Source organism: Panthera leo, chromosome C2, assembly GCF_018350215.1.
Source record: "Panthera leo isolate Ple1 chromosome C2, P.leo_Ple1_pat1.1, whole genome shotgun sequence".
NCBI lineage: Eukaryota > Metazoa > Chordata > Mammalia > Carnivora > Felidae > Panthera > Panthera leo.
In genome coordinates, this window is record NC_056687.1 from 55,666,996 (window position 1) to 55,681,646 (window position 14,651).

The 14,651-nt window shown below is 37.5% G+C and overlaps 1 protein-coding gene across 4 annotated transcripts in view; it reads right to left on the bottom strand.

The window, feature by feature from the left end:
* Positions 1–14,651, bottom strand: part of MORC1 (MORC family CW-type zinc finger 1) — a 163,768-nt gene that overhangs the window by 113,844 nt on the left and 35,273 nt on the right. For all 4 annotated transcript variants that reach the window (XM_042903391.1, XM_042903388.1, XM_042903389.1 and 1 more), the window contains one exon: positions 8,168–8,293. In XM_042903391.1, coding sequence (XP_042759325.1) covers positions 8,168–8,293 — 126 coding nt within the window. The remainder of the gene's footprint in view (positions 1–8,167; positions 8,294–14,651) is intronic.

Consider the following 14,651-nt stretch of genomic DNA (forward strand, 5'->3'; position numbering starts at 1 on the left):
GTTCTGATGCAGCCATGAGAGCTATAATGCCTTTCCAGAAAGAAAGAAAGAAAGAAAGAAAGAAAGAAAGAAAGAAAGAAAGAGAGGGAGGGAGGGAGGGAGGGAGGAAGAAAGAAAGAAAGAAAGAAAGAAAGAAAGAAAGAAAGAAAGAAAGAAAAGGCTAACCCACTAAGGATGACATAACATAGAAGGAACTGTACACTTTCTTACACAAAAATTTTGCCTCCAGAGAACCTTTAAGGGAAATCCTATGCAAATAAATATGGCAAACAGAGAGAGGGGTAATCCTAAAGGATAAAGCTATGAAGCATTAAATCAGTCCATACCGTAAATACCAAGTATCAGATTTGACAGTTTATCAGAACCTCATATGAAACTTGGCAAAGGTACAAGCCTCCTTAACTACCTTTTAGGGAACAAAATAAGCATTTATATTATATCTACTTCCTGGTAACATATATCTAAGAATATCACTTTGAAAGGTGAATAAAAACGTGCTAGAATGGGAAACAGTCATCACTTAATACCAGTAATTTAGATAGATGAAATTCCATTTACTAGAATTCCCTGAGAAAATAGAGACAAATCCACATTTTTCTTTGGCTTAAAACATTTTTTGCCCAAACTCACTAAGATGGAAGCAATTTAATTTGAAAAGATCAGCTATATTGATTGATCCAGGAGACCCTTGGTACTTCCCAGAAGAATGAGACTGATGAAAAGGAAGCATCACTTTGATACAAATTGGGAAATGAACAGAAGATTTATAAAGAAAGTCTCAGGCATGTTATATTTCACTTTTCAAATATGATCTCCAGTAGAATCAGAAATCAAAAGTAAAGCAGGAAGGCAGTCTAAGATGACAGTGTAGGAAGAACCTGACCATCTTCTCCCATGATGCACTGAATGTATACCTACATATAAAGCAATTCCTCCTGAAGAACTGACACTGACTGAACAGCTTCTGCACAATAAACGATAGAGAAGGGTAGGAGAAAGGGAGAAACAGTAACAATGGTAACTGTAACCTACAGTAGAGAGGGATATCACTGGCAGGGGTGGGGGGGAGGGCTATTCACAGACTCACCCACCATGGGGCAGAGTGAAAAAAGAACTGTTTAAAGGGCAACAAGATTTGAAGTGAAGGAAATCCATTCACTAACCTAGAGAATCTGCTAAATGGGTAGGAAACTGCCAGAACTCTCTCCAGGGTCAAATATACCAGTGAGCACCATTCTTCCCCCACCACCTTGATAGCACAAATGAGAACAGGGTCCAGGCACTCTAGCCAGCCTACTAGAGCCTCACCAGTGTGTCCTGGGCCCCTGTCCCACACCATCTTCAGAAGGTGGCCCCAACATAGCATGCTCTAGGACCTTCCCAGCCTGTGCTTAATCCAACCACACTGCCAAAGCAGCCCTGGTATGGCACACCCCAGCCCATACGCCATCCATCTGGCCTTCCAAAGCTACGAGGCACATGCAGTCTACTCAAAGGACACACCCTTACACAAGGTCACTACTTCAAGACCTGTTCCATGTAATTCATAGAAATGAGCACGGAAAGTCAAACAAATGAGGAGACAAAGGAGTAAATTCCAAGTGAAAGAACAAGATAAAACCCCAGGAAAAAAACTCTAATGAAACAGAGATAAGTAACTTACCTGATCAAGAGTTCGAAGTAATGATCACAAAGATAGATGCTCACTGAACTTCGAAGACTAGAGGAACCCAGTGAGAATTTCAATAGAAAGTTAGAAAATATAACAAAGAACCAATCAGAGCTGAAAAGCATAATAACTGAAATGAAAAAATATACTTAAGGGAAGTCAACAGCTGATTAGGTGATATAGAAGAGTGCATCAACAAACTGAGAGAAAAAATAGTGGAAATTACCCAATCAGAACAACAACAAAAAAAGAGTTTTAAAAAATTATGACAATTTAAGAAACCTCTGGGACAATATCAAGCGTACTAACACTGACATTACTGGCGTCCCAGAAGGAAAAGAGAGAGGGACAGAATATTATTTGAATAAATAATGGCTGAAAACATCCCTAACCTGGGGAAGAAAGCCTTTATCCAGGGTCCATAAATTACAGAGAGTCCCAAACAAGATGAACCCAAAGAGATTTATAATAAGACATATAACTAAAATGGAAAAATTTAAAGATAAAGAAAGAATATTAAAGGCCACAAGAGAAAAACAATTATCTACATACAAGGGACACCCCATAAGGCTATCAGGTGATTTTTCAGCAGAAACTTTGCAGGCCAGAAGGGGGTGGCAGGATATATTTAAAGTGCTGAAAGGAAAAAACCTACAACCAAGAATACTATACCTGGCAAGGTTATAATTCTGACTTGAAGGAGAGATAAAGAGTTTCTTAGGCAAGCAAAATTTAAAAAGTTCATCACCACTAAACTGGCCTACAAGAAATGTTAAGTGAAAAAAGTAAAGACCATAACTTGAAATAAGAAAATACAATAAGAAAAAAATCTCTTTGGGAAAAAGAAAGAAAGAAAGAAAAAAATCTCATTGGTAAACGCAAATATATAGTAAAAGCAGTGCATCAACCACTAAACAAAACATGGAGGGGAGGGGTGTAGAAATGTAGCGCTTTTAGAATATATCCAAACTTAAGTGACCATTAGCTTGAAATAGACTGCTACATATATAAGCCAAGATATATGAGCCTTAAGGTAACCATAAAACAAAACCTACCATAGATACAAAGAGAAGAAAGAGAAAAGAACCATAACACTAAAGAAAACCATCAAACCATAGGGGAAAAGAGTGAGAGAAGAAGGAAAAAACAGAGAAGAATTACAAAAGCCACCAGAACTGCAGCAACTTCTTACTAGAGATGTCTCCAGACACAAAGGAAACAAAAGCAAAAATGAACTATTGGGACCTCATCAAGATAAAAAGCTTCTGCACAGTGAAGGAAACAATCAACAAAACTAAAAGGCAACTGACGGAATGGGAGAAGATATTTACAAATGACATACTGGATAAAAGGTTAGTATCCAAAATTTATAAAGAACTTACCAAACTCAACATCCAAAAAATAAACAATCCAGTGAAGAAATGAGCAGAGGATATGAACAGACATTTTTCCAAAGACGGCATCCAGAAGGCTAACAGACACATGAAAAGATACTCAATATCACTCATCATCAGGGAAATACAAATCATAACTACAATGAGATACCACCTCACACCTGTCAGAATGGCTAAAATTAACAACTCAGGAAACAACAAATATTGGGAAGGATGTGGAAAAGGGGGAACACTTTCCACTGCTGGTGGGAATGCAAACTGGTGCAGCCAGTCTGGAAAACAGAATGGAGGTTCCTCAAAAAATTAAAAATAGAACTATCCTACAACTCAGCAATTGCACTACTTGATACTTACCCAAAGGACACAAAAATGCTGATTTGAAGGGGCACATGCACCCCTGTTTATAGCAGCACTATCAACAATAGCCACATTAAGGAAAGAGCCCGAATGTCCATCAACTGATGAGTAGATAAAGAAGATGTGGTATATATACATACAATGGAATATTACTTGGCAATCAAATAGAATGAAATCTTGCCATTTGCAACAATGTGGATGAAACTAGAGTGCATTATGCTAAGCAAAATAAATCAGGCAGAGAAAGACAAGCATCATGTGATTTCACTCATATGTAGAATTTAAGAGACAAAACAGATAAACAGAGGGAAAGGGAGGGAAAAATATGATAAAAACAGAGGCAGGCAAACCATAAGAGACTCTTAACTACAGAGAACTGAGGGCTGTTGGAGGGGAGATGGGTAAGGGAATGAGCATTAAGAAGGGCACTTGTTGGGATGAGCACTGGGTGTTATATGTATGAATATGAATGATGAATTGCGAATTGTACTCCTGAAACCAATACTATACTCTATGTTAACTTGACTTCAAATTAAAAAAAAAAAAAACAAAAAACAAAAAACAGAAAACAATAAAATGACAATAAGTACATGCCTATTAACAATCACTTTAAATGCAAATAGACTAAATGCTCCAACCAAAAGACACAGGGTAACTGAATAGATAAAAAAAGAAACAACAAACAAGAAACCATCTAAATGCTGCCTACAAAAGACTCACTTAAGACCAAAAGACAGAAACAGACTGAGTGAAGGGATGGTAAAAGATATACCATGCAAATGGAAACAAAAAGAAAGCTGGACTAGCAGTACTCATGTCAGAAAAATAAATTTTGAAACAAAGACTGTAACACAAGACAAGAAAAGGCATTACATTATAATAAAGGGATCAATCCAACAAGAGGATATAAATTCATAAATATTTATGCAGCCAACATACCTGTACCTAAATACATAAAAGCAAATATTAATAGATAAAAGGAGAAATAGACAGTAATACAATAATAGTAGAAGCCTTTAATACCCTACTTACATCAATGGATAGATCATTCATACAGAAAATCAGTAAGTAAACACTGGCCTTAAATGATATATTAGATAGACTTAATATACATATAACATTTCATCCCCAAACAGGAGAATACACATTCTTTTCAACTGCACGTAGAACATTCTCCATCACATGTTAGGCCACAAAACAGGTGTCAATAAATTCAAGAAGACTGAAATTATATCAAGCATCTTTTATGATCACAAGGGTATACAACCAGAAATTAATTACAAAAAGAAAGCTAGAAAAACACAAACAAATGGAGACTAAACAACATGGGTCAATGAAGAAAAATATCAAAGACAACTTTTTTAAGGTTTATTTATTTTTTAGAGAGGGAGAGAGAGACAGAGACAGAGACAGAATGTGAGCAGGGGAGGGGCAGAGAGAGAGGGAGACATAGAATCCGAAGTAGGCTCCAGGCTCTGAGCTATCTGCACAGAGCCCAGTGAGGGGCTTGAGCCCACAAACCATGAGATCATGACCTGAGCTGAAGTTGGATGCTTAACCAACTGAGCCACCCAGGTGCCCCTCAAAGATGAAATTTTAAAATACCTTAGGACAAATAAAAATGAAAAGACAACTTAACAAAATCTATGGAATGCAGCATAAACAGATCTAAGAGGGAATTTCACAGCAATACAGGCCTACCTCTAGAAAGAAAAGTATCACAAATAGATAATCCAACTATATATCTAAAGTAACTAGAAAATGAAGAACAAATGAAACCTAAGTTAGTAGAAGGAAGGAAATAATGAAGATCAGAGAGGAAATGATTGAAATGGAGATTTTAAATAGAAAAGATTAAACTGGAAAGTTTCTTTGAAAAGATAAACAAGGGGCACCTGGGTGGCTCAGTCAGTTAAGCGTCCGACTTTGGCTCAGGTCATGATCTCACAGCCCATGAGTTCGAGCCCTGCGTCAGGCTCTGTGCTGACAGCTCAGAGCCTGGAGCCTGCATCTGTGTCTCCCTTTCTCTCTGCCTCTCCCCTGCTCATGATCTGTCTCTCTCTGTTTCAAAAATAAAAAAATTAAAAATTAAAAAATTAAAACACTAAAAAAAAAAAAAAAAAGATAAACAAAATCAATAAACCTCTAGCCAGACATCAAAAAAAGAGAGAGGGCCCAAATACATAAAATCAGAAATGAAAATTGGAAAGTTATAATTGACATCACAGAAATACATAAGAATTAGAAGAGACTACAACAAATAATTATATGCCAGTAAAATGGAAAACCTGGGAAAATTAAATTCCTAGAAACCCACAAGCTTCCAGACTGAATCATGAAGAAGAGAAAATGTGAGATTACAAGTAATGAAATTAAATCAATAATTTCAAAACTCTACAAAGCAGAAGTCCAAGACCAGATGGCTTCATGGGTGAATTCTAACAAACATTCAGTTAGTACTTATCCTTCTCAAATTATTCCAAAAAATTAGAAAGGAAGGAATGCTTCCAAACCCATTTTGTGAGGCCAGCATTACTCTGATACCAAAAACAGACAAAGACACCACCAAAAAAGAAAACGCCACCTACTGAATGGGAGAATCTATCTGCAAATCAAACAATCAATAAGGAGGTAATATCAAAAACACAAAGAACTTACACAACTTAGTGACAAAAAAACCCAAACAACCTAATTTAAAAAAAATGTGTGAAGGACTTCCACAGACAATTTTCCAAAGAAGACATACAGATGACCAAGAAACACATGAAAAGATGCTCAATATCACTATTCATTAGTGAAATGCAAAAATAACACCCACAATGAGATATCACCTCACACCTGTCAGACTGGCTATCATCAAAAAGACAAAAAAATAACAAGTGTTGGCAAAGATGTGGAGAAAAAGGAATCCTTGTACACTATTGGTGGGAATGTAAACTGGTACAGCCACTGTGGAAAATGGTATGGGGGTTCCTCAAAAAATTAAAAGAAGAACTACCATACAGCCCAGAAATTCCACTTCTGGGTATTTATCCAAAGATAACAAAAACACCAATTCAAAGAGATGTATGCAATTCTGTGTTCATTGTAGCAATATTTACTACAATATAGCCACAATATGGAAGCAACCTGCATGCATGCGTGCGTGGACACACACACACACACACACACACACACACACAAATGGAATATTAGTCATAAAAATGAATGAAATCTTGACATTTGTAAAATCATGGATGGACCTATAGGGTATTATGCTTTTATGAAATAAGTCAGACAAAGAAAGACAAATGCCATAAAATTTCACTTACATGTGAAATCTAAAAACACAAATGAACAAACAGAACAAAACAGAAACAGACTCACTGATACAGGAAACAAAACATTGATTACCAGAGAGGGGACAGGCTGGGGCAGGCAAAACAGGTGAAGGTATTAAGAGGTACAAACTTCCAGTTATAAAATAAATAAGTCATGAACATGTAGTGTATACCACAAGGAATATGGTCATTGTAATAAGTTTGTATGGTGACAGATGGTAACTAGACTTAGGGCATATTGATATGAGTGACTGCAAGGCCCCAGGACAGCCACTGCTTTTCCATGAAAATAAGACAACATAACAAATGTAGGTCTACTATAAAGAGTTAGTGTAGTGTAGGGGAAAAGAGCACAGAATTTGAATTGGTAAAGACTTTGGAGCCAGAATATTTGAGCTCTTGTTCAGTTGTGACATTTCCTTATCTCTGAAATGGTGATAATTAAACATGACCCACAGGGTCACTGTGAAAATTAAAAAAAAAAATGCATATAAAAAGGCATATATAGAGAGAGACAGTGTTCAAACATTAAACGTTTCTTCCAGTAGATATTAAGCTCCTCAAAATCAGAACTAATCTTATCTTTCTATATTTTGTACCTAACACAATCTCAGGACTCACAGGAGACTCTGATAAATGTTTGGTGAGTAAATGAATGACCACCCAGAAACAACACACACACATACACTCTTTTGACTGCATATACAGTTGGGTAAGATAAATTTAAAATATGCAAATATCAGCTTCAAAAAAGTTTATGCTGGTACAGACTTCTGGTTACAAAATAACTAAGTCATGGTGATGCAACGTACCACATAGTTAACAATACTGTAATGCATAGTTGAAAGTTGCTAAGAGAGTAGATCTTAAAAGTTTTTATCATTAAGAAAAATTTATAACTATGTATGCTTATGCACATTAACAAGACTTATTGTGGTATAATAAAAAAAGTTCATGCTAAAATGTAAAAAACAACTAAAATATAACTGAACCACACAGTGTTTATAAATGTGTTCATTCCATACATAAAATATACGTACACATATGTGTATGATTTAATAGTTCAAATTGTGTAAACAGAAATATAAGTGAACTGTGATTTTTATAATGGAACCGATCACAATCAAAGCACCTAAGATTCAATAAGTCAAAAATTCCTACTTGGAGTGGTTATCTAACTTAAGAGGGTTCCCTGCAATTTGTGGCTATAATGGCCAAATATTTGTTACACGTGATAACTGCTCAGTAAACCTTTCAGAAGCAGTCTGAATTTTATTTACCATAGTAAAAATCTTACCATCAAATTGTAAAATCTTACTATCAAATTATAAAATTCTTACTATCAAATCACTTAAACAATTTGGGGGAGGAGCCTATTGATTTTAGAAAATAAAAACTATGAAGATAATTTAAAGAGGGTGAGTTACCTGGGTCTGTAGAGGCAATAACATAGGTGTTTTGTCTGAACTCTTTTGGCCTGAATGAATATTCTCATCCAAGGTTCAAAATACACAACAGATGTGTAGGCTCTGAATGACCATCTCTCTGGAAAACTAGAATAGAAAATACCAAAGACCACACTATAAAGGATGCAACAATGCCATGTCTTTCAGAAGAAAAAAAATCAGACTAACAGGTTATGACGGTTACCACCAGCAGCTTCAGGAACTTTTCCTCTAAAACTAATGACAACACACTCCAGCGAATCTTGCAACACTCACATAACCTCATTAGGCAGGCCTCTAAATATAAAGGGCTACATAAATAACCTATCCTTCGATTAGAACCAGTTTTTTGGGGCGCCTGGGTGGCTCAGTCGGTTAAGCGTCTGACTTCGGCTCAGGTCACGATCTCGCGGTCCGTGAGTTCGAGCCCCGCGTCAGGCTCTGGGCTGACGGCTCAGAGCCTGGAGCCTGTTTCCGATTCTGTGTCTCCCTCTCTCTCTGCCCCTCCCCCATTCATGCTCTGTCTCTCTCTGTCTCAAAAATAAATAAACGTTAAAAAAAAAAAATTAAAAAAAAAAAAGAGAGGAGTAGAACATTACACTCCAAAGATATAATGCCGCCTCTCCTCAAGAAGCTGTCAGGTTGAAAAAAAAAAAAAAAAATAGAACCAGTTTTTTGTTGGCAACTGATTCTAAGTAGACTTACACCAGCAATAGAAAATACACTTTCCATTAAAGCTGTTGGATCGGAAGGACAAAACCAAGTCAAACAAACAAAACAATCCCCCTGCTCAAATGTAACAAAAAGAATCTAGGCCCACAGGAATACGAAACGTTTCCATGAAGTTAATATAAATGGAGAAAAACAATAAAAATGCTTCATTTGCATTGAAAATTATAAACAAGAAATATAAAACTTCATTCTGCAAATGCAGTAAGCATTAAGTATTTATGGCCAGCTGAGGGGAGAAGTCTGATGTGGTAAGTGAGAGAGGAGAAAGAAAAATAAAGGACGGAAAGGCAGTAAAATGGGAGCAGACACAATGTAAACAGGCTTACGAAGAAAGCTAACCTTGTAAAACTGCACGTTGCTGGGAAATCACTCTGTTGCTGTATCCTAACTCCAGGGACCTTCTATATTAAAGTCCATTTACGAACTGTAAATCTTCTCCAATTAGACAAGAAATAAAGATCAAAAACAAACCCAGCTATGCTTAGGAAGCAGCATTCTTTACCTATTGAGTCCCAGAAAAGGCTACTAGGTCAAGTAGAAAGCAGGGAGCCCTATGCCCATCATGCCTAGAGGGAGACAAAGATGATGGAAAGGAAACATAAATCCTGTCTGAGGGGAAGTGCTCAACAGAGTCACAGACAACTGCCAGTTACTCAGTAAGAAAGGAGAGAGCTCCAAGTAATTTACCAAAATGAACATGAAGCCCGAAAGAAAGCCAAGGATTTTCTGGTTGGTTATAAGTTCTTTTAGGATTTCTTTTGTTTAAAAGGAAATTCTTTTCAAGTAAGACTTGAGTAAAATTTCCCAATATAAATTATATAAAAAGTACCTAGTCCAAGGCTATTACTCCATAAATACTAATGCATCTTTAATACGACCAGGCAGGTTGTCTGCATTATGGTATAGCACAATAATCAGATGCTGCAAAATCAAGTAAATCCTCACCTGTTAAAAGAAAAAGGAAAAAAAAGTCACCTGGAGACACTATAAATCTTCCAAGGACTTCTGCCATTTATTCAAATCCTTTCTGGATCTGTTGATTAAAAATTGCCCTTGGGGCACCTGGGTGGCTCAGTTGGTTGAGTGTCCGACTTTGGCTCAGATCATGATCTCACCGTTCCTGAGTTCGAGCCTCGCATTGGGCTCTGTGCTGACAGCGCGGAGCCTGGAGCTTGGAGCCTGTTTTGGATTCTGCATCTCCCTCTCTGTCTCTGCCCCTCCCCCGCTCATGCTCTGTCTCTCTCCCTCAAAAAATAAACATTAAAAAAATGTTTTTTAATAAAAAAATAAAATAAAAATTGCCCTTTAAGCCAGTAGCTTTCTTTGACTCTCCTAAAAGCTAACACATCTCTGTCGTTTGAAAGTAAAAGTCAGAAGTAATTTAAAGCCAAGTTTGATAATTTGAGAAATAATGATGAAAGATCAAACTGGGTTAGACAAATTTGGGTTTAAAAAAAAAAAAAAAAAAAAATATATATATATATATACATACATACATACACACAGGGGCACCCAGGTGGCTCAGTTGGTTGAGCATCCAACTTCGGCTCAGGTCATGATCTTGCAGTTTGTGAGTTCAAGCCCCGCATCGGGCTCTGTGCTGACAGCCTGCTCAGAGCCTGGAGCCTGCTCCAGATTCTGTCTCCTTTTCTCTCTGCCCCTCCCCCACTTACACTCTGTCTCTGTCTCACTCAAAAATAAAGAAATGTTAAAAAAAAAAAAGAATTTCTAAAAAATATAGATATACAATATATATGGGTATATATGGGTCTAATATATATATACACACACACACACACACACACACACACACACACATATATACATATATATGCACACACATACACACGCACACAAAAACAAAATAAGGAAACTAGTACTTCCAGCATTTTATAACTCACTTTTTGTACTCATCCAATCAATATCTATAAGTAAATAGTCATAGCAGGTGTGTTGGTGATGCTTAAGACCTCCTTTCTGTTAGGAAATTCACTAGAATCACTCATGGGACTTAGCACAGAATTGCACTTATGGCTAAGTTTTATCACAGTGATGCAGTAAGGGTATACAGCGGATCATAATGGGGAAAGATAGGTGGGGTGCGGAGGAATCCAACTGCAGCTTTCTTGTGTTTTCTCCCTCTCAGGGTCAAACAGAGGGCATTCTTCCCCCACCTATGAAAATGCAGCAACACATGTGTGATGTTTCTGCCTAAGGAAGCCATCAGAGACAGCACTGAAGGGTTTTATGGGGGGTGGTCACATAAGTACCCTCTGCCAGCATGTATCAAAATTCCAGCATAACCATATTATTTGCATAGACTAGATATAGTAAACCAACCTTAAATGTTAGGAAAAGTTTTCCATCAGTGTAGGGGCCTTTACCAGCCAAGTTCCCAGAACTTTACCAGCCAAGTTCCCAAGGCCCAACCTTGACAGCTAGACTTTCTAAGGACAAAGACTTCTATGTTAACCCTTTTCTACACACATGCCACTTTGGAAAGTTCCTATTTATTTGTAACAAACAGAATGGCAATACTTCTTATGCTATTGTGATGTCTGTGATAGAAAGAAGATGAAGAAGGCTAAATATAAAATCTACATATGAAATGGGCTACTCAGTATAACTTGTGAACTTTATATGCGGTATGAGGTCCTTCATGATCTGATGACCACTAAACTCTCCAGCCCCATCTCTTGCCAGCTTTAGTCTAGGCATTTAGGAACGCTCTTGGTTCTCTAGATATGGGTCATGCTTTCTTATCCCTATGCCTTAGCACATTCAATTCCTTGGCAATTTTTGGTTAGCTCCTTTTCCCCCTTCAGGATGCAACTTGAGATCTCACGGCCTCTTGAAGCTTTCCCTCACTCCCCAAGATTGGGTGAATCATGTACTTCTGGGGCTCCCCTCCTTCTTCTGTGCATCCCCATCACAGCACTTCCCACTTAGTAGTGTCTCTGTCTTTATCTGCATCCCCATCAGGCTACAAACCCCATGAAGGTAGCACCCTCACCCATTAATATTTGTTGAATAAATAATAATTATTCAGGACTTTGTTGGCTTAATGTAGAATGAACAACGGGGTTCCCTTTACAAGAAAGACTCTTTAATGACTGATCATCTTCAATGACAATGCTCTCAATCTTTATAAATAAGGCCATTGGGAAACTGAAATCCAAATGTACTAAGTAATAAAGTTATCTTCAAAAGATCTAAGAAAAAAAAACAGTGTTATTCTCCCCCCATCAGGAACTACTTCACATATTTTTTCCAAGAAGTGCTCTTCTCTTGTGTACTCCTAAATGTCTTTCTTTTCCATCTGAAACTCTGGCAGAAGTGCCCATATCTCTATCTTTGTATCTCTCTTTCTCTCTCATTTCTATTTAACTGGCTATAATAAACTAGAGAAAGGAAGAGAGAATGCTCCCCAATACACACACACACACACACACACACACACACACACACAGTGCCACATGACAGCTATGCGGAAAGAAGACAGTGTTTTAAGGCAGTAACTGGCTTCAAAGTCTGTGGAATATAACAGCAGATGGAGTAGTCTATGTGTTTGCCCCCTGCTCAGTGTTTGGCATTCTTAAAAAGTCTCTAATTCAGCCTCCAGCTGGCCTCGGTGTGGCCTCTTTCTTCTCCCAATCTACCTACATTGTTCTGCTCTAAGTGTTGTTCTGTACACAACATATCATGGGTGGATTGGTGTAGTCACCAAACTGTTAAGGACAGGAGAAGGGCCAGAAATAGGGGTCCCATGGTCAGCATCATATCTCCTTATCTACCAATACAGATTCTCTGTGGCTGAAGTCTCAGAATATAAATTTTTTAAAGCTACCCAGGTGATTTCTTTAACCCTGCAAGTTTTGAGAACCTCTGCATGGTAGACCTAATGGACAGGGTAGTATGTAAGAAAGGTTGCTTGAAAGAGAAGAGCAGAACACTCTCTCACAGGACACCCTCTACATTTATTCACATCGGCTATGCACCAACAGACTCCCACTGAACTGCCCTTGTAAGGTCCACAGTTGAGAAAAATGACTCTAGACTAAATTAGATCCCTTTTGGAATATCTCAGAAGTGCCATATTTTTATTCATGAAAATACTGCATATTATAACAAAAACTGTTTTCTAAATTTATTGCTAAAATCTCCGAGGAGTTCCTAAAGTTGAAATTAACAAGGTCTATATTATCTTGAATACAAAGAAGTGCATAAAGATTTTTAACTAGCTTAAATTCTGAACTATGAAGGGGCTAGCCAAATTTAATCTTAGGGTAGATTATACCTAAGAGAAATGTCAACTGAAAGAGGTAATTTAAAATAAAAGTTATAAGTGATACAATGTAATGAAAATGTTTCTGTCATAACCACAGTATGGCAAGCAATACATTACAATGTGAAGCTGTAACTTTTGATGTGTTCGCAGCCAGCTCAGTTAAGACATAAACTATAGACATTATGAAATGCTGCCCAATGACTGTCAATTTAGGAAGACACTGGCAACGTGGCATCTAATTTCAAAATATTACTTAGCACAAAATTTCAACTCCATTATTCCATATTATATCACTCTCAGAGCTGTTTTGTCATATAGGTTCTCCTAACTGCCTGAGATCCTAAGCCATGATTGATTCCAGGGGTATGACAGGACACTATGATGACAGCCAATTCTACAACATGATTTTTTTTTAACTAGTCTGTCCTTTCTTGCAAGTTCTCTTAAAGTTGAATATGTAACATATTTATAATGCTAAGAAGACAAGTCACAAAAGCAACATGGCCCAGGGAAATCACATGCATAACAGAACAGGTACAATGCTTACATGAGTTACAGGAGTGACCAAGTCTTCACAATTTGGAACCCAAAAGAGATTTCAACAAAAGCACTTTACAAAATTTCCTAAAACTAAAACTCCCTCTTTCCCTAATAAAGGTCCGCAATGATCTTCAAGGATGGAGGACAGTGGAACCCACTAAGAAGAGTGCTGGTACCTTCCAATAAAAGTATCTATGTATTCTGAGAAAATTACCTAGACATTGGCATTCAATTCAGTGCTAGCTATCAGACCCTAGGTTAGTTTCCACGGCATTACAATAGTAGGTGCTAGAAAGAAGTATTGTAGGGAAAAGCAGAATGGAGGGAACTAAGATGTACTCAGAACCTCTGTGTGCTAGGTACTGTGACTATTCTATTTCTACAGCATTCATATTAAGCAGATCATGTTCCATGTAGCACCATTTTATACATGACAAGACTAAATTTCAGAGACCATAGATAACTTATCACTAGAATGAAAGCTCTCTCAACAGAATTCAAGCCATTTGGGGCAAAGATATTTGTAGTTTTTTCCCTTGATATATACCCAGCTTCTAAAACAGGTCCTGACACTCAATAAATATCTACTGAATGAGGGAATGTAAAATGAATCTAAGGAAGCCCAAGGAAGAACAGTAAGGACGCCTGTGTACCTAGAGAAGATGGGAGAGGAAAGGAGGTTAGAGAGTAACAGAGGACTTTATCATGCAGGATGCTGCAGAACATTATAAAGACCTTCGCTTTTCCTCTGAGTGTAATGGGAAGTCATTGGGGAATTTTACACAGAGAATTTTTAAAAGACTGCTCTGGCTGCTACAGAACAGCTAGGGTGGCACAGTTTTTACTGAACCAAGAGAGACCTGTGGCTTGGTGGGAAACCCTCCATAATAACTATGGCGAAACACA